The sequence below is a fragment of the Haliaeetus albicilla genome, chromosome 4, assembly GCF_947461875.1.
Source record: "Haliaeetus albicilla chromosome 4, bHalAlb1.1, whole genome shotgun sequence".
NCBI lineage: Eukaryota > Metazoa > Chordata > Aves > Accipitriformes > Accipitridae > Haliaeetus > Haliaeetus albicilla.
Genome location: NC_091486.1, coordinates 27,196,501 through 27,219,679, shown reverse-complemented (window position 1 = coordinate 27,219,679; position 23,179 = coordinate 27,196,501). Strand labels below are relative to the sequence as shown.

The following is a 23,179-nucleotide window of genomic DNA, read 5'->3' as shown; positions in this document are numbered from 1 at the left end:
CCCCTTACACAGAGCTTTTTTAGCCAGGCAGTTGTAGGGAGGAGATGCTCTAAAGCACCCTTTTTCTTAAAGGATTTTACGAGTGTATGGAAGCAAGGGTGGAGACGATTAATGGAGAAGGGTTCTTTGTTTTTGGGGGTTTTGTGTTGTTTGTTTGTTTTTTTAATGGGCAAAATTGGTAAGGCTTACATGGATGGGCATTAGTAGATGCTTTTGTCAGTTGTTCTTTCATCTTTCTTCATCCCAAGGGACATACTGCCCTTCTGCATTTTTGGTATTGGAGTGCCTACACTGTCCCAACGACTGGATGTTGACTTTGCGCACACATTAAAATTCACTGTGTTGAGGAAGTACTGGGGTTTTTTTCCCCCCCCTTTCCTCACTCTGTGACATTGTCTGCTAAGATTCAGTGTATAGTAAATAGTGAATAATGTTACTACATTATAGGAACAGTGATGGTGGTGAACTTAAGTGCTACTAAGAGTTCTCATCTTTCTGAATGTGTGTTTTTATAGTTCTAGTCCCATTGTCTATACCAAGCAGAAACTTAAGGAAGAGAAAAGGGGGAAGGTGGACCACAGAATAGAACTGAAGTTTGGTCAGAGAGGTCTACTGCTTGCTGGTAAGGTGTTGATAATGCTTTGCTCTGTCAGGGGGAGAAAAAACCCCCACCTCGCTGCTCCCCCCCCCCCCCAAACTAGGAGTAATTACAGTGTACTTTAGTTATGGATTTTAGGATTTGCAAATTCTTTACATCATAGATTGCTGCTTGAAGAATCCTGTAAAATCACCTCAGCCAACTTTTTTCCTGAAGTAGCATGCTAATAGATAATATTTTATTTGCAGTTTAGATGATCTGTAATGTCTTTTTTCCTAGAAACAAGAGTTAAGAGAAGAAAATATTTGTATTTTTTAATTTCATACAAGAAACAGTGCCATGACATCTCCTGGAGTTGTAAGCTATAATTCTAAATTGGCTGTGGAATCACATTTCTCAGTAAAGCTTATGTAAACAGGGGAAATGTACATAGTTTTGTTATTTTCCAGCAGCAGAATAAAGGAGTTGGGTGAATTTCAGCTCAGTTTCAATTTGCTGCTGCTTGGGAGTGGTAGTAGGGAGGGGAACTGGAGGTACTTCTGGAAGAGACTAGATACGTTGGTGGTGAACTTCAATACAATGCTACATAACTGTCAAGAGACCTTAGGGATAGAGAATGAAGAGGAACACCTTTATTCCCCAGTGACTATGAGTGGTTGGGGAAATATAGAACACCCATAGGTAGCTTCTGATAAAGTAGACAAAGCCTAGCATGGGGTCTTGTAGGTATAAGAAATGATCTTGCAGGATTTCCGCCACGTCTCTGTTCGAGCTATCTTGAGCACTTGCTATTGATATTCTTTTTCCTGATCGCTAGTTTATTTTCCTGACTAGAAAACTTCCGGTAATATAAGTTGGGGTTTTTTTGTTGTTGTGTTTTGTTGGTTGTTTGTGTTTTGTTTTTTGTTTGTTTTTTTAATTTAAAACTTGTTGTGAGAGAGATTACTGTAATGACTGCTGCATCTGAGTACCTATAAAACCTATGAAATGTGTTTAGCATCTTGGCTTTGCCTGTAATGCAGTATACACTAATTTTGAGTTTTGGGGTTTTGTTGGTGGATGGAATTTGATTAGTTACAAGGTTCCATGCAAGTCTTAAAGCATTTGCTGAGGTTTTATGTTTGCTTATCTCTTAATTCTGCATCTTCAAATAGGGACTAATTAAATTTTTTAATTCAAGTTATAATTTGCCTTTTTAAATTTTATAGCAGTGATTAACTTAGTTTCTAGGAATACATTCTTCTTCAGTTCACCAAAAAAAAAAAAAATGCTAATGCTGTTCTGTTTTCAATTTTGCCTAAAACTCTGTGTAGATTACCTCTGACTGAAAGCATACTACAAGGATTCTGGTTCTTGTTACTTTCCCACTGCTTCCGGTGCTGCCTCAGGAGCATTGCCTGCTAATTATAAACAATGTTGATGTCTACCATATGTTTTGGTAGAAAATACGGGATTCCTGCTGTCCCACTCAACTCAAATGCCTAGCTTACAAGTATTTGTGAATATATAATGGAAATGTTGACTCCCCTATCATGTAGCTTTGTAATAAACCCTTGTTTTCAGCCTCCAAGGAAATAAAAGTTTTAGATTGAGTATTAACATCTAAAAATATGGTCAAATACTTTTTTCATTTAAATTTGCAGTATCTGAGATCCGGAGGTCAAACTTGTATCCCTAACAGGCAGTGTTGCATTCCAGTACCAATGGTAAGTAAGATCAATCTCTTCCAAAAATAACATCTTTAAAATTTTCATGCAATATATTTGGTTCTTATGAAGCTTTGACACTGATGAATACACTGTAGAGGACAGTATCTTTGCAACTGGTTTTGCACAAACTTATTTAGGCTGTAACTCAAGCCTTCTTTAACTTACCTACTTTACTTTGTTTTTGTCTTGTGACTTTCAGAAATCTTTAAAAGGTGTTATAACATAACTAAAGCTTCTGATACTAAAGTTATGTTACATAGTTTGGCTTAGGTACTATAAAATAGCGCAGCTTGTCTTACAGTGTCTCACGTAGTGTTAGTGTCTCAGAGCAGTGTTTGCAAATGTATTGGAGGGTGTTTAAGTGTAAGACTGGAGATACGTGAATTCTAATTCTAAGAGGGAGCTGTGGTTGTGGGTGAGTAAGGAAAGAAGTTTTAAAAGCATTGAGGTAGATTGTTGCTGCTCTGATGGGGTTGATAAGCTTGTGCACAGAAGAGAAATGAGAGACTTGAGCACCTTGAGTGAGCAAATAGAAGAATGCACTAGCAAAGCTTTTTACTCTTTAGACAAAATGAGAGTGAGATATTTTTGAAGTGATGATATCCTTACAGCAGACTCTAAACTCGACAAGGAAGCAAGTGAAAATCAACATGGAGTGTTGTTTTCCTGTTTTTAGGTAAGAAGATGAGCTGCTGCGTTTTGGACAAGCTGAAGTTTGGAACGCTGGGATGTAAAGAACCCATTAAGAAGGAAATTACAATAGTTAAGAGGAGATGAAGGTACGACTTAGGGCTTCACAGAATCACTGATTCAAGGGAGATAGATGCATTATGCATGTGAGAATGCAGAGCCAAGCTAAACTCCTATGGTGTTGGTAGAGTTGAATTTGAGATGTGTTCTTAGAGAGATATCATGAAGGATAAATGTTGACCAGACCAAGTAAGGCAAAAAAAAAAAAAGAGTGTCAGAAGAGCAAGATAAATAAATGGATTTGACGTTAACTTGATGTTTTGTTCACTAAAAGATACATATGACTGAACTTGAGAAAATAAATAGCCCTTCTTGAGGAAAAGGGTCAGGCTGGACACATAATATGCAGATGAAAGGTGCCATGGCTTATCTACTTTTTGGTGTTGGTAAAAGCAATGGTTTCTTCAGTATACTCTCAATACGGGTTGTCTTATTTTCTCTCTGCTAGCATAGTGTTTGCTAGTTCTTTCATGTTACATTCTAATTTGGCCCTAGAAAGTAGTATCAGTGGAAAACGTATGAGTGTTACATCTATGCAAGATGCTCCAGGTAGCAGTTGAGAGCTTGATTTTATATTCTCTGAAGCATGTGACCATTTATTTGCTTATGATAGTGGAATGCTACATGTTTTATTTTGAGGGAGTGGGAGAGAGGGAGAGGTGCTGTGGTTTCTGCAGGTGGTTGCTGTGGCCAATTTAATTTGTGGTTTGCAGCTGAAACGTTCATAGTTTTTAACATGAGTACAAAAACTGAAGACATCTGTGCAAGTTAAGGAAAGATTTATTTCTCTTGCACATAGTAATTAAAGGGCACCATAGATAATTATTTTTATTTTGTATAGCAATGAATTCATGTAATTCTGAAATATTTTGAAACTTAAAAATGTGAATGAACAAGGTATTTATGTACCAGAGCTGGCATATTTCAATCTCTTCTATTTTGTGTTTGGTTAAGATTAGCAAAGGTCTCAAACTACTTATTTATTCCTTATGAAGGGATTTTTATTATTATCCTCATTGTGTCTACCTTGTGTGTTGTGCAGTGAGGGGGGGAAGCCACTACCATAATTTTTTTTTTTTTAAGTACAGAGGAAATTGTTCAGTATGTTTCAGGGTCCACACAAAATCTTATTCTTGAGCTGGGAACTTTTTGGTCAGGTATCAATCCCAAAGTTTTAGATTCATAAACAGTCTTTTTATTAGCCTCTTGTGTGTCCTACACTTAAGTCTACACACCCTACCCTACTCTTCCTTTCAGACAGTCCCTTGGCCTTTCATACCCCCAGCCGCTCTAGATGGCTTTGGGTTTAGAAGAGCATTTCTCTTTTGCTTTGGTTCAGTTGTATTGTCACTATACTGAGCTAAGATGTGATTCCTGAGGGCCTGAGCCACATGCACTTTTAACCAATGCCAAGTATGTGTATTGTTGTGGAGTTGTAGATTGTTTTCTTATATAAATGTTATAAAAGGAACAAGAAGTTCTAATCTTGCACCCCAGAGGAAAGTTTTTTTGTTTTGTTTTTTATTTGCTCCAGACTGCCAACAGTTGGACTCATCAGTGCAGCTGTTTGTCTTTTGACTTTGTCTTTTGACTTGGCTCCTTACAGCTAGAATTGTCTAATGTCATTCCTCCCACTGCCTTAGTTTTATGAAGTACTGGAGGCATAAGAGCTCTCTGTCATCTTACATCACAAACTGGTTTTGGACAGTTCCTTAAAGAACTGGTGGTAAGGTACTCGTTTCCCCCAGCTCATTCTTGCAAGCTTTTATGACTTGTTTTTCTTTTTGTTTGGTGGTTTGGTTTTTTTTTTTTGTTTGTTTGTTTGTTTTTGTTTTTTTTGTTTAGTAGAGGGAGCTAGAAGAGGAGTATGGAATTTTATTTTGCTCTTCATTGATAATTTTTCTTCCCCCCAACCTGTGACTCGAAAACTATTTCTGTGGGAGAATTTACAGTCTGTGATTTGTCTTATTTCCACATGATCTCTGAGTAAAATTTTAAGAGTGGAACCTGAGATTTATTTTTCTGTGGGTCTTAGGGAAGTGTGATGAAGAAGAGAAAATGTCTATGCTATGCTTTGAACATAGCATTTCAATTGATCTGTTGCTATGTAGAAAGTGGTGGAAGAAGCAACCTCCCTAATTGCATCATTTTGCGTATTCTGTGGTCGCTTGATGCTGTGAAGTGAGTTGGGGCTATACCAGATGACTGCAACTTCTGCCGTTTTGGCTGCCTATTGCAAGGGAGGGTGTAACGTAGATCAGTGTCTTCTGTTGCCTGTGGTAACATCCTACAAGGGCAAGCTATAGGGTTCAGCAGGAAGGTAAACATGGGGTCTCTCTCTAAATGTGGCAGAAAAGGAAATGTGAAGATGCATCTAAAGCCCGTGACTTTTCTTGACTATTCTAGATTAAAGAAGCCTGAAAACTGCTGTAATTTAATGTACACTGTATGTGTTTGGCTTGGCCTGAGGCTGGAAAAGGTGGAAAACTCTAGCAAGCTATCATTTCGTATGTCATGTGTTGTAGCGTCATTACGAACTTCTGCATGTGTTCCTTTGGGTTGGAGCAAGACTGCTGTCTGTGGACGTTGACTTAGAATCCAAAGAAGTGCTATTCTTTGAGAGAGTGCTAATTGCTGCACAGTATCCTGTGCTTGCCCTTCTTGTATGAAAAGACTGAGGTGTCAGTGTTGTGTTTCACAGCTGTACACGCAGATGTTATTGTGCATCCTTAGTGTTATTGTTTCTGTGCTCAGTACTCTTCCTTCTTTTCTTTCCCTCCCCTGTGACACTTGCTCTAAGTCTGAGGAAAAGCCCTACCATCCTGTGAAATGAATAGTTGATTGAGTTAAAAGTTAAAGCTTATGAGCACAATGTCTTTTCTTCTTGGATGGCATAACCTCTTTTACTCACTTGTTCTCAATTTGCTGGTTCACTGTTCCCTATATTGCTCATCACTTCTTTTTGCCACTTATCTTTTATTTCACTTTTCACACAATGTTGAGGGGGTGAAAAAGGGTGGGAAACGAATATGGAAGATGGGTTAAATAGAGGAAGTAGTTAACTGACAGCTCTTCTAAATTTTATTATTAGCTATAGTTAGAAGACAAAGTGTACAAGGTAAGACTTGAGCCTCCAGGTGAAAGCGGGGCAGAAGGAATGGAGTTTTTCCAAGCTTAAATTTGGTATGGCTGTGACAATGTGCTTTTGGATCATGGCCTAGCAAACTGTTAACCCTGGGTTTAACCAAAAATAGAGAATGTTTTCAATCTGTCCATTCATCTGCTGTCACAAGTTGCTGCATTAGAGTACTAACTCTGTATGTGTAATGGAACTGAGATTGTATGGTTGCCTTTTGCTTTAAAATTAAACAAGCTTACACACTGATGAAATCTACTGAGTCTATGGTTTTTATTTTCTTAATCCTTTAGTATGAATGAACAGGTTATAGAAGATCAGGAATATTTTCCTTGTGTTCAACTTGAAAATCAGGCATAATATAAAACTTCAGTATGCCCTTTTTTATGGATAGATTTTACAGATAGTAAAAAAAAAAAAAAACAAAATGGTTGAAAAAGCAAAAAAACTTGATTTGATATTTGCTAAATGTGTGGAGTTACCTTTTTTCATGAGGTTTAAAGGGCTCTAATGTTAAAAATTCATTACCGCTGCTAATAATATATTAGAGTAAAAACAAAACACTGCATTTAAGTACCTAAGCTGATGTTCGTCTGTCAGGTTTTACTGTTATTTTGAAACTGTCCAGCTGAGTAACCCAATTCCATGTGCTCTTTAATTGAAGGCAGCATTAACTAATGAATATTTACAGCATTTTTCTACTGTTTGGGCAGGTTTGACGTGCTTCTTGAATTACCCTGGGGTATCAGCCCTGGAGACACCTTTGTTTGTGTTCTCTCAGTCTTTGTGCCACTTAGCTTGGGAGAGATGACATCCTTCAATGTAGCTTTAAAGGAAGGTGAAATAATAATCTTCATAGATAATTGTCATATTCAGCTTCCTCTCCGTCTTTTGCACATGGATTTTATTTCTGTGTCGGGCAGATGAACTTTTTTTTTAAGCTGATCGGGGGAAAGCTTGGGGTAATGCTTTGTGGGTTGAAGTTAGTATCTGAAAAAACTCGCATGCTGGCTTCAGGTAACAAAGCTGTTAATTTTTAAGGTCTGCAATTCAGAGGTTGATTTTCAAAGAAAAAAATGTCATTCTATATGACTGAGGCTTTTTTTTTTGTGGTACTTCAGAATATCTATTGTTATTTGTGCTTTTGTGCCTGGACTTGCAAGCTGCTACAGTTTTGAATGTAGCTGCCCATCTGCTACTTGGTTATTTATAGGCAGATCTGTGGAGTTCCTTCTAAGCCTTCAAAAACTTTAATGAATTAAACATCACAATACTCTTGTAAAAAGGGAATTAGATGGAGGCACTGAATGAAGACTAAAAGGGATAAATGACTTGCTGAAAGCTGTATGTGTATTTCATAGCAAAACAAGGAATAGAAACCAGATTTTTTTTTTTCCCTGACTTAGTCTTGTTCTTAACAGACCAGCTACCTCTCTTGCTTGATACATGGTGAGGGAATGAAGAAAGTACTCATTCTCTGAAACTTGCAATGGATACTTGTGAACAGACTAACCCATTTAAAGGCCTTGCACCATGTACTGAGAGTATTAAATGTTTCAGGTCTAACCAATTTGAGTAAACATGTTTATAGTAATTCTCACTGAGCCTGAATTCGTTTTGATTGTTAATGTTTTTGACCAGTGGTTGCCACTGGGTTGCTTAGAAAGAAAACACTTGTTTACTTGCAGGGCAGCTTCTCTAACATCTTCAGGGCAGCTTCCAGTCCTGTAGTCAGTGCGAGTCTGTCAACTTCTCCCTCTGCCCTCTCTCTTTAATAGACTTTTAAAATGGTTTTAAACAGTGTCTGGACATTGGTTCTTATTTAATTTCTTTTATTAGATGAGACTGAAGGTATGCAGCAGAAAATGCATGTGATACTACTCATCAGAAATTACAACTTCTGTGCTGAATTACACGTAGTTCTTATTGTGTGTGAGTTTTGTGGGGTTTTGTTGGTTTTTTGAAAGAAATTCTAGAATTTTAAACTGTGAGTAAAACAATTTGCAGTCTTTCCAAAGCCTAGAAATGATAGGGGATGCAGATTACCAAGTCATGATCTGATTTCACATTGGAGTGCAGCCTGAATTATTGTTTGCATTTTTCTGTTCTGTAAATTTCTTTTTTTTACTACTTGTTTACTGTCTCCCCAGCCTCCAGTCCTCCCCCTAATGTATACCTATTTAATTTAAGTTTGTAATTAAGTGAATTTTCTCCACAAGTAGTATTGATTTCTGCTCGGGGGGGGGGGGGGGTCAGGAGAGGTTTCTATTTCACTGGAACACCTTTCAAATATTTAGCTTTTAAATACAAATATTATGTGGATTTAGTCTTGCCACTTTTCTGTGGAAATCTTCAAAGGAATGAATACATTGGTGGAGATTAACATTGCTGTATTGATTTAAAAACCTGAAAGCTGAGGTCATTCTAGACAAGTTCAATGAGGTTCTTCAATATAGTTCCTTTATTTAACACGTTTCCTGTATACACAAGTTTCACCATTTGGCATATGGCATTTTGATTGGCAAAGTAGATTGCAGGTGGGCATGCAGCACTCTAGATTGTTTCTGAAATTCAGCAAATAGATTTAACCTCTTCAACTTGTTTCATATCTAAAATTTGAGCATATAAAAGTTAGTTTTTTTGTTTTGGAAGTGATAAAATGCAGCTTCTTGAAGTATTTCACTTTCCTCAAGTGAAATCTGTTTTCTTCAGTGCTCTTGTTTTTCTTCTGTAGTTTTTTTTCTATTTAATGAGTCCAAATGCCTTTTTTATTGATGAATAGACACTGGATCTGCTGCTTTCAGCTAAATAATGGTATGACATTGAGCAACACATCATTCTTTCCTCATTCTAAATTGAGAGTTTGTTGGCCAGTTTAAGAACCTGTCATTTTGTCTTTGTCTGAACAAGTTAAAAAGACTTTACATTTTATTTGTAGGTCTAAATATGCTTATATCTGCCTTTTAGCAGTGTACCTTTTTAAAACACCTTTGATACCTCCCAGTGGAAAGTAGACGTCAGGTCTCTTGAAATTGTTTCACTTTCCAGTATTAAAAAAAAGATATTTAGTTAAATTCATCCTGAGATTCTCTGGAGTGCTAAAGATAGAGAAGGATGTTAAACCTTATTTTTAAACCTCAAGATTTTTTTCTGATATGTTCTGATAACCTGCTCTGGTGAGAGTTTTCTTCTAAGTGGAGCACATCAAAGCTCTCACAGAAGACTGGTAATTGAAACCTTCAGGAGTTTCTGGAACAAAAGCTAGGTGTTTGAAATGATTGGCAATTGTTCTAATTGTTCTGACTCGCCTCCCTCCACTCTGAATGAACAGAATGCTTCCTTTGGTTCCAGGAAATACGGAACAAAAGAACTATTTTGATCCATGGACAGTCCCACTACTGTGGCAGAAAGCCAGGCAGTGCTTTGATATTAAATAAACTGGTCTTTTTACAACAGCAAAGAAACGTGCTCCCTCGAGTCAGTAAGTTGATGCAAACATTTGTTCGTATGTGCAAGTATGAAGATAATGAAGTGTGTGTGTGTGTCCAGGTTTGGGCTTTCTTCATTGATTACAATAAAGGGCCATTTCTAATAATTTTGAAATATAACTTGGGGAGCAGAGGGAAAAATCATTACCAGGTGTGTGTTCCACATCTTAAGAAAAAAAGAATACTGCCAGTTAAATAGCTTATACAGGGTGGTTTGAGCATGGTGTTTGAGAGACAAAAATGACTGCCTGAGTCATGCTTGAGTTTTGTGTAACAAATAACCTACAAATTTTTGTCTGAAGCATACAGGAAGCTTTAATAGGATGCTTGTTTGAGTAATTGTTTACAGTGCAAGCTGTTTTGCAGTCCATGAAACAGGACTTAGTTTCCTGAAAGAACTGAAATTTGTTTGTCTCCTTCTGTAATATGGGAAATGTGTATTTTGTATAATTGACAAAAATGACACTTAAATATGGAGATTTTGGGGTAAGGGATGGGAATGAAGATTGTGAAGCATTTATGTGTTGGAACAAGGGAGGGACATTAAAAAGTTGTTAATGTTATTTCTGTTTCATAATTAAAATAATCATTCTGCTTTTTTTGTTTGTAATGAAGCTCATTGTTTAACAAGAAAAGGAATAACTAGTCTATTTTACCTCAGGCACTCTATTTGGAGTTCTCTGTTCTTTTTCTTCTTTCTCCTGAATCATTCATTTTGATGCAGTTAACTGCACCCCCCCCCCCCCCAAAAAAAGACCCCAAACCAAAACCAAAACCGCAACCAAACAACCCACCAAACCAACCCAAAGTTCCGTTTGTGTGCATCAATGCTGAAGTATCCAGATAACTCCAGGTTGCTGTCTGAAGCCCTGTGCCTGGAATTAAAGAAAAAATTTTTTTTGACCTGTTTTTTATTTTGGCTGGATACTGGTGCCTATCTTGATTGTGTATTTCTGTGCAGAATTAGGCTTATTTTATTATATGGATTGATTTGTGCAAGTATGAACTCAAAGACTTACACACAGATGCCAGTTGCTACTTTGTGTAGGCTGGAAGAGGAGGTTACGGTTCAAACATCCTGTTGATCTGTCAATGAAACACAGAAGCTTAATCACAGTGAATTGCAGTTCATAATGCAGTAAAAATGGGATGAGGGTAAGAAGGGATTTGGAGACAAAAGGAGCAGAAACATTTCCAGCTGTAGGTTAGACATACTTATTCTGGCTGCTGGATTTTTTTTCTTTAATTGAAGACCTGCTGGTGGTAGGGTAATGGGAGTGTCCTGACATAAATGCAGAATAACGTATTTAAGTAATTATTATATTCCTGGTAATGTGAGACAGACTATGCAAAAGTGTAATTTTACTTACACTTACTTTACATCTGAATGACCAAGCAAACAAATGATCTACCTGTAAATTAATTGTAGTTTAATGAGGTTGGGAAATAAGACTTTTATATAAATTATCTCAGTGTCTTTGGTTGAGATTCTGCTTTGATTTTCTTTCTTGTTTTTTTTCCCCCACAATGAGGAGGAATAAATCTTTAATTAAGAGTTACATGAAAAAGTGCATATGATAATATTTTTTCTTCAGTTTTTACAATACTTTGGATTTTGTTTAGTGTTCTGTGCTTCTTTCAGAAGAGTACAAAAGTGTTTTGTCCGGTGCTCATTCTAGTAAAACGTTGTAATTGATTTCCCATGCTTGACAACTTTAAATTCTTGTGTTTCAGAGCTGTGAAAATTATCTGAAGTAGAATGGAAGCTTCAGTAATATTACCCATTCTGAAGAAAAAATTGGCTTTTCTTTCAGGTATGGTTTCTGTTTTCCTCAGTTGGTTCCTCCCTGCATAACTTGGATAGCATATTTAGGTTGGTTATTTGTATTTGCTGGATGTATTTAACAGAAATTTATTGTTGGTTAGCGGTTTGTTATATTTCAGAAGGATCTCTGAAACTTTTAATCTAGTAGCCAAGCTATTGCTGTTGGCATTTAGCACTGTAGCCTGTAACTCAACCCACAAAGTTGATGTAATGAAGTTTCAGTCCATATATAAAAGAATGATGAATTAGCAGTCATCCAAGAATAATCCTTTCTGGTTTTTTATGTGGTTTTAGAAATGCAGAGGGAATATTTTCAGGATTTTCTTTAGAAAATTTTTCCTTCCTTTTCGTCCCTGTCTTTTCTCCAACATAGAAATGGATGGAAGCAGTATTAGCTATGCATTGCAGCATTTTGATTATTGCCAAGTAATTAATTCAGGCAAGGCTGGAATTATCGTTATATTTATTAAAACTTCTTGAATCTTGGGTTGAAGGTAACTTTCTCTTCTTCATGTCAGAGAAAAACAAAAGGGAATACTTAAAGTGATGAATGACATTCTCTTGCTGATTTCATTGCTGTCCTAGATAGCTGAGTTAATTCTTGGTGTTTGTCTACTCTAGGGTAGGTAGGTAACTTGCAGAACACTTCTCAACTTCACAAACTGACAAGTGTTGCCATAAATAAAATATTCTTCTGGTTTAGTTTAGTTTGTCTAGTTTAGTCTGCTCCGGTCACTTGAGAAGTGAAACCTGTTCCTTTTGTTAATAGAACTTGTTTTGCTTTGAATTTGCTCACTGTCCCCAGCAATTGCAAATCAAACTATTCCTGTTTAAAAACAAACAAAAAAACCCCCCAAACTCAACTTACATTAAAGCCTGGGACAGTGGGCAATTATTTCTTCTGTAGTAATAGGAGATGCATAGTATGTTGGTTGTTTAACATTACACTGCAAGGGGAAGTTCTCATTAACTAGAGTGCATTTTCAATTTGCTATTAAAGCTGCCTGATCCATTTTGAAATACAGATGTTCTTAGTGGAAAGTAATTTGTTGAGTGGCAGTTTAAATGCTAGGAACCCTTTTGAACCTACGTATTTCTAAGTAGGTTGGACCTTTTTGGAATTGCGTAGTATTAATGGATGCTTTAATGAATGGTAAAGATTCTTGCAGTAGTTCTTTTATGCGTTCTTCAGTGTAAGTAAAGGAACCTGACAGAGAAATCAGTTCATCATGTCTCTTTAAAGCAATTTTATTCCATGTAGTTTCATAAATAAGAACATACTAATGATTAAAAACAAATAATCAGAAAAATTGTATTTTAGGAAAACTTTCTCCAGTGTTGATACGTTGAAGTCCTTTGTCATTTTTGAGTTAAACTGGTACAAATAATCTTAGCCCTGCCTTCTTTTTCTGGAAGCAAAACAGAGTTGTTTCTAATGGAGCAGCATCTCCTCAGATTTGGAATCCATGGTTGTGTAGCTTCTGTGTTGGTAGGTCATTACAAGTAGCAGGGGAAAAAAGGCAAGCTACTGACTCGGCAAAAAAACAGAACGAATGCTTTGGTGCAAAATGAATTTAAAAATTTCTTTCTTTGTGATGCTTTTAGTTGCTTTTCTTAACTTAAATGTGTTTTCAGTTTACAAATTACACCACTTCTTCTGAGTTACAACACACATCAAGTTAATTTCCCCATTTTATTTTTCAGGTTTAATTCTAAGCCTAAAGGCTCAGTCTGAGTGTAGTGCTTTTTTGTAAGACAAGGAGGTGGTGTTTGCTACGCCTAAAATGACAATGTGATTGGGTTTGCCTCACTAAACATTGTGTTCTGAAGGTGGTGGTAAATATTTATACAGTTGTTAATTTTTAGAAAGGAGTTGCAAATAATACAACCAAGATCAAAGAACAACTTTGCTGTTTAATTAAATAATTCTTATTGATTAGTGTGTTAGTATTGGGAAATGTTAGACTAAATCCATGATAGCCATTACTTCTTAACTGGTAACTTTAGGTAGTATTCCTTTAAAGCCCCATCTGTTGGTTTTTTTTTTTTCAGTATTTCCTTTAAAAATACAGTTTCCAGTTAAAATGATTCTTAGATGGATAAAGATATACCAGTTATCTTTTACATAAATGACTGGCCATCTTTTTCACCAAGGAAAAGAATCTGTCATAACTCCTACCTTGTTGTCTTTTTGCGCTATGGCAGGTTGACAGAATGTTTACCTGATCTGTATATACTTCAGTGCAAGAAAGCAGCACAAAAATGACAGTGCAGGCAGAATACAGATGTTCAAATCTTTCCTAGTAGTAGTGTTTGCAAGCTGGGGGAAAAATGTGCCAGTTGTTATGCAAGATGACTTGTCATGAAACTGAATAATTTAGATAATTATTGCAGTCTTTTTGTGAAATGTCAAGAGATTATAGTTTTGGGTTTTGGTTTGCGGGGTTTTTTTTTTTTGTCAGTTCAGGAAACGCTGTGTAAATCCAGGTATAAAAGTGAGAATTTCTATATGTCTAGTATCTTGCATGAGTGGGTTTCAAGTGCCAATTTGAAACTTTCATTAGTTAGACCCTGTTCAACACTGGAGTCTTTCAAGTCTGTGTAAGCAAAACATGAACTACTATTAATAGTTAATTACTTTTGTGGGGGCAAGTGTTTGTCTGCCTCATGAATCTGGAAGTAACTTTGAACAGAACAAGTCCCTTCAGTTATGAATCAGCTATGGTAAGACTAACTTGCTATAAAGGCAAGAAGAAAATGTGTTTTTCTGCAAACACTTCCTTCTCCAGCCATGTATATATTCATTTAAAATGAACAACTTTAATGCTTCACTCATGGGTAGGGGAGGAGAGGGAGTGTTAGATACAAGACTTTACCATTGAATCAATATGGCTTCTGAAGTACTATTTTACATCCACAAACCTACCATTTTCCTCTTATTTGTTGGATTTAATGCGTGCTCACTAAGCAGTGTAGCAAGTGGAGAGAAATTTTTTTCACTCCAAGTGTACAGATGAGAACAAATGTCCAGTTTTTAAAGCATTGAGGTATTTTTCCTTCCTTTCTCCCACTTTCCCACTCCAATTTTCAGGCTTTCTGCCATTCAGAAACAGAGCGGGGTGGACAATCTGTAAATAAGTGCTCTTTAAACTGTGATTCCCTCTTAGTTTCTGCAGAAAGGATCTATCCGTTTGTCCTTTCTCATATAGCACCACTCTTTAATTCTTCTGTTTAGAAATACGGTTATTAAAGTGCATTGCTGTTTTCCAGCAACAGTTCTCCCCCAAAAAAAGAGAAAGGGAGGGGAACACAACTATTGTAATGGATCACTTAAAGCAGTAGATCCTTTATGAACATGTGGAAAATAGGTGTGTATCAGTGGATCTTTAATACTCTTTGGGGAGTTTGCACAGCTTTGGAAACAAGGAAAAAACCTATTGCTATTAACATGCCAGTCTATGTTGTGTAAACAGTGTTTTTTCCATTATCTTGCAGAATCTCTAATGGATGGGGGGAATTCTTAAATTATGTCAATGTATATGTATGCGTCTGCAAGCATTACTGTGCTGTGCTTGTGCACTTTGTCTTATTTCTGCACAGCTCTTAGTATTCTGTAAAAAGTTGTTCTGGTTAGCTAGAACTTCAGTTCTACCAATATTAAGTGACTTTATGGAGCAAAAGCATGATTTAATGGCTTTAACCACATGAATAACACACTTAATTTGAGAATAAAGATGTTCTTTCTCGGGTTACAGAAATTCACTTTGCTTCTTTTTCAACCCAAATAAAGTTGAGATTATTGTTGTCTTTGTACAGTTTTTCTAAAATATGTAGAAAAATATTTAGTAACTGCCTCCTACATGTACTTGAGTGGCTCTGTGGTTTTTTTTTAATAAAATAGCTAATATGTTAAAACTTATTCTAAAAAGTAATAGTGAAAAAAATGGAAAAGGCTTTCAGCTACTCCATGTAGTGGAAAATTTGAAACTAGTTTGATGTAGAGATGGGTATTAGTTTAAAAAAATACTCAAGGATTAAAAAAAATCCTTTCACCACCAAACTTTAAGATGGCTGAAACTGTGGTTTAGTAAGCTATAAACTCAAGCACTATATTCTTCTGGAGTATGTTTGGATTCATTAATGTTCTTCACTTCACATGCAAATTGCCCTCTCCACTTCTCATACTTCCCTTCCTGTTGGCCCCACCAAAAAAACCCACCAAAATATTAGATCAGCTTTTGAAATTAAGATTTTTTTTTTTCCCCCTCTCTGTTTGCTGGTTATAGACATTAAAAATTGAAGGGCAGAGAGAAAAAAATAGATAAGGTGTTTTGCTCAAAGTGGTGAATACGTGAACTAGATGAATTGCTCCAAGTTAAGTGGAAAGATCTGTCACAGCTACCTTTGCCCCTTTTACTTAATTCTCTGATGAGTTAATAGCCTTTTAGGGGCAAATGTTTTGGTCTCAAGGCCTTCTGCCTTCAAAAGATCGCCAGTGATGCCCTTGTACTTGGAGATGTGGTGATAATAGAGTCAACTGCACACCTGATTTCCTTCACTCTACAGCACTTGCTGATTGACCCTTTCAGGGAGCCATGTCCGTATTTATTTTTCATGGGATCTTGTTGTATTCAATGGATTTGGCTTCAGTTCCAATTTAAGCTATGAGTAAGAACCTACTCCAAATCCATTTTGGTTACTGGTTCATACCTGTGTGACTCAAAAGTCAATCATTTAGCAGAAAGACCAGAAGAGAAAATTCCAGCTTTCTTTTAAGATCCACTTTTTTTTTTAAATTGTACCTTTCCAGAGACTTTCTTGAGTTTGTGTAGTCAAAACCAAAACAACCCAAACCACAGTTGTAGAACATAGCCTACTTAAAAGCAGCACATCAGCATCACGTTACAGTTGATTTTACTGGATCTCATAATGGACATTTAAACGTGAAGCCAGCTCTTTCAATATTTTTGTTGCTGATACTGTTTGTATAACTTTTACCAGAAAGGTTTCAAAACACATATGAAGATTAAAGCAACTGGTTGGAAATATTTATCTTAATTGTGAAGTGACTGTTATGTGTTTGTAAGTAGGTCTGGAAATCTTACGTGTTTGATGAATGAACTACCAATTTCGAGTATGTGCCATGGGCAGCCTGTGTGGTACAAGATCCTCCTTTGTGCACTCTATGTTTCTAGGAGGTGGTGTGTTCGAGTTGAAGCTGCTGGGTACATGCTCACCTTGGAAGCTTACCAGGTTTCTGACAGACTGATGGTGTAGAAGGTCTAGGAGATACTTTTTAACAATGTAATCTAGATATGCAAAAATAATGCTTCTAGAAAAATTGATTTGTGTTGTTTATGTTGAAGGTACTAGATGAAAGGCTTTGACAGCTACAGATGTGGTCTAGGCTCTGAAGCCTTGGTGATGCCTTAAAATATCAATGTGGTGAATGAATCCTCACGACTGAGAGGTGAAATGTTGTGAAAATCACCACTGACAACTTTAAAGATTACTTTTATGATGTATATTGATACCATGTAACTGCAAAGTATTTCTTTTACCTTAAAGCCATGCATTACCTTTCTAATGACTTTTTCCCCCTGAAATAGGAGGGAAGGACAGAAGAAGTGGCCTCATTCTGACAATTCCATTATGCCTTGAACAGACGAGTATGGACGAGCTGAGTGTCACACTAGACTACCTTCTAAGTATCCCAAGGTGATTTCAAAGGCATTCTGTTCAGGGCTGCTTTCTTTTCAAGTGGTAGAAGGGATTTTTTTGTTGTTTTTTCTTTTTATTTGCCTTTCAATACCTAATGAATTTTACATAAATATTTGTTTAAATTGTGATATTGTCTGACTGACTTGGAAACATACATCCCAATAAACTAAGGGATATCTACTAAGGCTTGCATACGTCCTTTTATTCTGTATATCTGGCTTTGGGGGTTTTTTTGTCTTGTGTATTTCCTCACTCCTTTCTTGGGATATCTTTGGTAATTTCTTTTTAATGACAATGCACTTAAATTACTATATAAATTAATGAATCATTCTAATGAAACTCCAAAGCTTGCAAAGGTAGCATTGCCCAAAGTAAAAAAGCTTCCTCCTCTTTGCGTCTAACCTTTGTAGCTTGTAGTGCTTAAGTTTGCACTGAGTATAAAAACATATGAAGTCTTACTGAAGCTAGTGAGCAACTCAGATGTTTAAAGATACTGCTTAAATGTGCTGAATGACAACTTGAGTATCCTGCCATCCAAACCTTGCTGTAAAATCATTGTTGATGAAGTTCTGTGCATGTAACCCTGCAAGCTTATAGTGACAATTTTTGGTCCTAGCTTAGTTAACTGCATTTTTTTTTTTCCTTAAGATCCAGAGATCAATCTTTATCATAGCTTTGCTTCTTTCTCTTGTGCTGCTGATTTAAAAAGGAAAGAAGCCTCTCATATAAATGCTTGCTTTTGTATCCCTTTAAATTCCTCTTCTGGAAATAGAGGAACAATGGCATAACTGAGGACTGTTCAGTGTACTTTGCTTATTGCAATCTATAAATGTTTTTAAAACTCCATTAAATGATCTGATTTGTTTGTAATTAAGACTGTTTTAAAAAGTTCCGATTGGGAAAGAGAGAAGCAAAGACTAAATTCAGGGTGCTTACATGTAAAAACATCAATAGGTATGTGAATGTATTGCACAATGTTTTAGTTGTGGAAGTTTTAGGGTTTTTCAAACAGCTTGTTCTCTCTTGTAAAGTCATGAAAATACCAAATGGTCCTTTGTGCAGGTCATCTCATTGACTTAAGGACTTGGCTGTATTTATGGAACAGATGCAGGCATTGTTGTTCTAGCAAGCATTAATTATTCCGCAGTCTCACCCTGATGAATGTTCTTACATACATTAGTGTAAAAATAACTGTCTGAAAATTCAACCACAGTACTCTTTGTACTCGGTACAAACTGGGAAGTGTGTTTGAAAGCAAAGTTCGATGTTCCCATGTCTAATGTTTTGTTTGTCAGACATGGAAAAAATGATCTCTCTCTTATGGCTGCAGTAGGGAAAAATCGTTGTTCTTGTTTGTATGTTGTTTTTTGGTGGGAAATGCAAACTTTTTGGCCTAAGCGCTTGCCTTTTTTGTTCTGGAAAGACTTGCTGAACTGTGTTTGAAAAAAGGAAGGGTGTGGGGAGGGATGTTGTCCCAAACCCAGATAGCTGTCCAAGAAACATTAATGTTACTTTTTTCCCCAGATTCTATGTGTAAGGTAACCTAATATGTTTAACTTTTAATTCAGTTGTGCATGACATATGTTGTAACCATAACTCTTTTGAAATGTGCATTCTAGTGTTGATGGATAGCTGTGTCCAAAATTTGAGAGGCATAACTGTTTATAGTGTCTTGGGTAAAATTTCTTTGGGGTGTGTGTGGGGTGAGAGTGTGTGTGTACAGCTTTCCTAAAACTTATGACAACTTATTACTAGTGTTTAAGTCTACTGTTATGCCTTGTTTGATGCTATTTAAAATTCTTGGATTCTGCAGAATCCAAGAAAAATAAAAGTGGCAATGTTATGCTATTGTCTGTGCGTACTGAAGTTTGCTTCCTTTGTTGTATTGTTCTCTGTATTGTGGCTGAAATCACCAAGTGTTTTTTTTGTATTTTAACTTCCATACAAACATTTATGTTTGTGTTGGCTGAACTTTTCAGAAGTGGTAGCTCAATTTTGACTCTGGTTGGTTTGGTGTTTTAGTTTTTTAATAGATTTAGTAGTAGAGAAGAGCAGATGCTGATACTGTTAGATTATGAGCCGAAGGAAGCCATGTCTCAAGATGCTATAGTAGTGCTATTTATCTTGTTCTTAAAAGTAGTGTTATTGTGTCTTTTTGAGTTCATTCTGATTAAACATCGCATGCATAAAGCCTGAAAGTTCAGCGTGCTTCCAGAAAAATCATGTCTGTGATCTTAGAGGTTCCTTAAAACCAAAAGCATGTATGGATTGGCAGCCAACTTTGTAATTATTTTTTCCTAAATAGACTAGTAAGGTGCCTTTTTTTTCCCTTTTTTTAAATTCCAAGATAAATTTGTTTTCCACCCATACCTGAGGAAGCTCAGCTTAAACTTGAAATAAACAACAGTTAAATTTCTCGGTGTGAAACATAATGCTTAGTGTTACATGCAAATTGCTTTGGTTTTTGTAAGCTAAGGAGATCACAGAAATGGCTTTGTTTTGTAATTGCAGATTGGTGTGCTAAAGATCGCATAATGCTTCTCTACCTCATGTAAATGTCATGTTTTTTAGTTACTTATAACTTTGCTGGACACAAAAATTTCAACCTGAGACATGATATCTAATGTGGTAACTAATGCTAAAATTATGGGCTCGCTTCCATGTTCTCTTCTGGCTGCTGCTGTGCTCGTTGTGAGAAGGTAACGCTTCCCACCTGTCGGTAATATCCAGAGGTTGCTGACACAATTGAACACTGCCCAACTGTTGTGAGCACCTTGTTGCCAGCTTCAGTCAGAAGTGAGTTGGAGAGGCCTTTGTGGGAAGGCACAGAGAGTGAGGAAAGTTTTCACTGTTTTCTCCCATTTGGTACTTGAGCAGAAGTCCCTTTGAACTCTTAGCTTTGCAGCGAACTGTTTTCAGCAGGGTTTGTTTTTTTTTTTGTAGTATGCACAGACTCAAACTTTATCAGAAGAAGAAGAGATTATGTCAGTCTAAAATACTCTTTCTTGTAGATCCCTGTGCAAAGCCTCTGTCCTTGTAGAGGCTTTTTGTGCACTGCAATTTCTAGTCCATTTGTTCAGGAAAGAAATTTAAGCATGTTTAGATGGTTTCCTGCTTGGACATGCATCAAGTGGTATGTAGCTGTATCCTCAAACCTGTGGCAATGCACAAGTAACCTTGTGAAAACTGACATCCCTTTGTCTTCCTTGTGAAACTGTAAATCCACCTTTTCTTTCTGAGGGTTTTGTGAAGTTTATGGTTATGAAACCTTTTCAGAATTGCTAAAGTTTAAATAAATGCTTGTACTATGAAATACACTTCAGTGCTACTAAAAAATTGTAACTTGGAATATCTATTAATATGCTTGAGCATTAAAATTGAAAGTTATTTCTAAATGAGTAGACATAAGGTTTATAAAACAGTATTTTTAAAAGTAAAAAAAAAAAAAGTAGTTGTATTTTTTGGTAGAGTTGAAATCCAAAGTCACTGTGATATGACACTTGTTCATGAATTTTATTTTTTTCTAAGTGTTTTTCTTTTTTTAGTGAGAAGTGTAAAGCTAGAGGATTTACTGTGATAGTGGACGGCAGAAAATCTCAATGGAACGTGGTAAAGACGGTTGTGTTAATGCTGCAGGTAAATTTTCATACAATCATAGTTGACTGATTAGTTTTATAGATGTGAACCCAATAGCTGTGTTATTGTAGAGGCAGTAATTTCTTTATTGAGAAATAGACAATTTATGGCCTTTTAAAATTATAAAATGTGGTTCTGTGACAGAGTTCTGTGCAGGAAGAAACAATCTGAACAGTGGATGCTGCACCTCACTCAAGTGAGGGACAAATTCATTACATGCTGAGAGCACATGATGGTAGACTCTTTCCTAAACCAGAGTTTTAGTTAAAAAAATACAGAAGTACACTCCTGGTATTGTCAACTGTGAGTAGTAAGAATGTGTGCAGGGCAGCAGTTCACACTGATAGTGCAGCTGAGCAGGTTCTGATGCAATATGCTGTACTACTTGGTTTCCATTGGAATTGGGTATAGGTGATTTTGTTGTGTATAATAGTCCAAATCACAAATTATATTCTGGATGCTATACAAAGTAGGAGGAAAACCAAAAAAGTGCCAATTCCCAATTAAAGAAATTCATAAATATTTATTATTTTAGCTTTTCAGAACGGTGGGGTTACAATAAAGTCTTATTTCTGCTAAACAGTGTAGGTTATTTTCTGGTCTCAGTGGTCAAAGAAAATGTGAGATACAGCACTCTGAATAGATTAGAGAACTTGGGCTACTGTCTGTCTTACTGCACAGGTGATTTCTCTTTATCAGAGCACTCTTCTTCTCACACTTAGATGAAGCCTCAGAAAGTGTGTCAGATATGAATAATTTCATTTTGTTGTCCTGTGGGCTCACTGTTGCTCCTGGGTTTTTGAGTCTGTTTCAAGGTGTCTTTCACCTGTTCTTCACTAAGATGGCATTCCTATTAATAGAGTTATAGTAATTGGATCCACTATATTCTGATTATGATCTTAAGTGAACTTTCACTGCAGCTAATGTGGCATTGTGACATTTAGCAGGAACTTCAGCTAGTGGGGAAAGTAGCTATTTGCCCATGCTCAGATTTCACTGGCTTCCTTGTCAGCACACTTCCTGCCAGCGTGAAGCTTGCAGAAACATATGTTGCACATCTGTATCTTTAATTTGACAAGGAAGCAATAAAGAAGACTTTTCCTATGTAAACTAATCACTTGTACAGACCACTTGAGATTTCTCTCTGCTTGGACACCTGTAGCTCTTAAAGGTGCTGGCTGGTCCTCAAACAGACACTTCTGTGTTAAAAAAAAATTGTCTACTTTTAAGTAGTTTTTGCATATTCATTAAAATGGTGCAAGAATGAAATACCTTTTTTTATTCAGTGCTATGATTTCTGAGTTGGATGTATTTAACTTCTTTTCTCAGAATTATATTTTTATAAATAAAGCGAGGTATTTGGAGAGAAATCCCATGGATTGTGTCACCTTTATGTCAGTACTGTGATTACCTAACTGTTGCTTATTGCTATAGCTGATGGCTTGGGAGTAATCAAGAGTTTCTGTTCCTTGATCTGCATTCAATGTGACAATATAAAACCAACTTGGTAGATGAAATTGCTGGTTTAAGCTGAGGAATGGCTTCCTGGTAATATTTTATGAATTAATATGCTGAACTGTTAATAATAAGCCCTCTCATTCTAGTCTAAGCAATATGTACTAAAGAAGTATAGGATATAACAAAGTATACAATTCTTTTCTAACTTTATGATTACTGTTTCATTCTACATAGCAAATGACATTGGTAGAAAGCTTTGCCCTTAACATTTTTTTTAATGAAATGCCATAAATAAAATTAATTCTAGCCAATAATTCATGTTTCTCTGTACTGATGTAGCATGGACTAATGATTAGGCCTCAGGACTGGGAGTAAAGAGGTTAGATTTTCTTTTCAGTTCTGACATGATTTTGCTATGTAATTTAGCACAATCTACTAAGAAGGATGGAGCCAATGTGATGTAGCTGCAGCAGACTTAGTTTAATTTCTGTTGGTAGATTTTAAGTTCTTGAATAGATGATGACATAGAAGAGGAATTCAGTTCAGTAGTAAATCAAGGTTTAATCTTGAATGTTTTATTTATTTTTTTATTTGTTTTACAGAATGTTGTTCCAGCTGAGGTATCACTTGTTTGTGTAGTAAAGCCAGATGAATTTTGGGATAAGAAGGTTACGCATTTCTGTTTTTGGAAAGAGAAAGATAGACTTGGCTTTGAGGTATGTAGAACTTTTGTCTACTTCAGAAAAAAATACCATTTCTGGAGAACTAGAATAACTGGATGAAAATTAATGTCTCTTTAAAAATAGTTCTATTTCAGACACTTTGTGGATATCCTTAACAAACCACTGTGGCCTTTTA

General features: G+C 36.2%; 1 protein-coding gene across 6 annotated transcripts in view; it reads left to right on the top strand.

The window, feature by feature from the left end:
• Positions 1-23,179, top strand: part of SESTD1 (SEC14 and spectrin domain containing 1) — a 62,049-nt gene that overhangs the window by 1,210 nt on the left and 37,660 nt on the right. For 2 of the 6 annotated variants that reach the window (XM_069781573.1, XM_069781567.1), the window contains exons 2-8: positions 516-622; positions 2,242-2,304; positions 2,984-3,086; positions 11,416-11,495; positions 17,116-17,224; positions 20,773-20,863; positions 22,924-23,037. In XM_069781573.1, coding sequence (XP_069637674.1) covers positions 11,441-11,495; positions 17,116-17,224; positions 20,773-20,863; positions 22,924-23,037 — 369 coding nt within the window. In that variant the 5' untranslated portion in view covers positions 516-622; positions 2,242-2,304; positions 2,984-3,086; positions 11,416-11,440. Of the gene's footprint in view, positions 1-515; positions 623-2,241; positions 2,305-2,983; positions 3,087-9,544; positions 9,675-11,415; positions 11,496-17,115; positions 17,225-20,772; positions 20,864-22,923; positions 23,038-23,179 lie in introns of all 6 variants that reach the window. The other 4 variants (XM_069781569.1, XM_069781571.1, XM_069781568.1 and 1 more) reach the window with 4 other exon arrangements.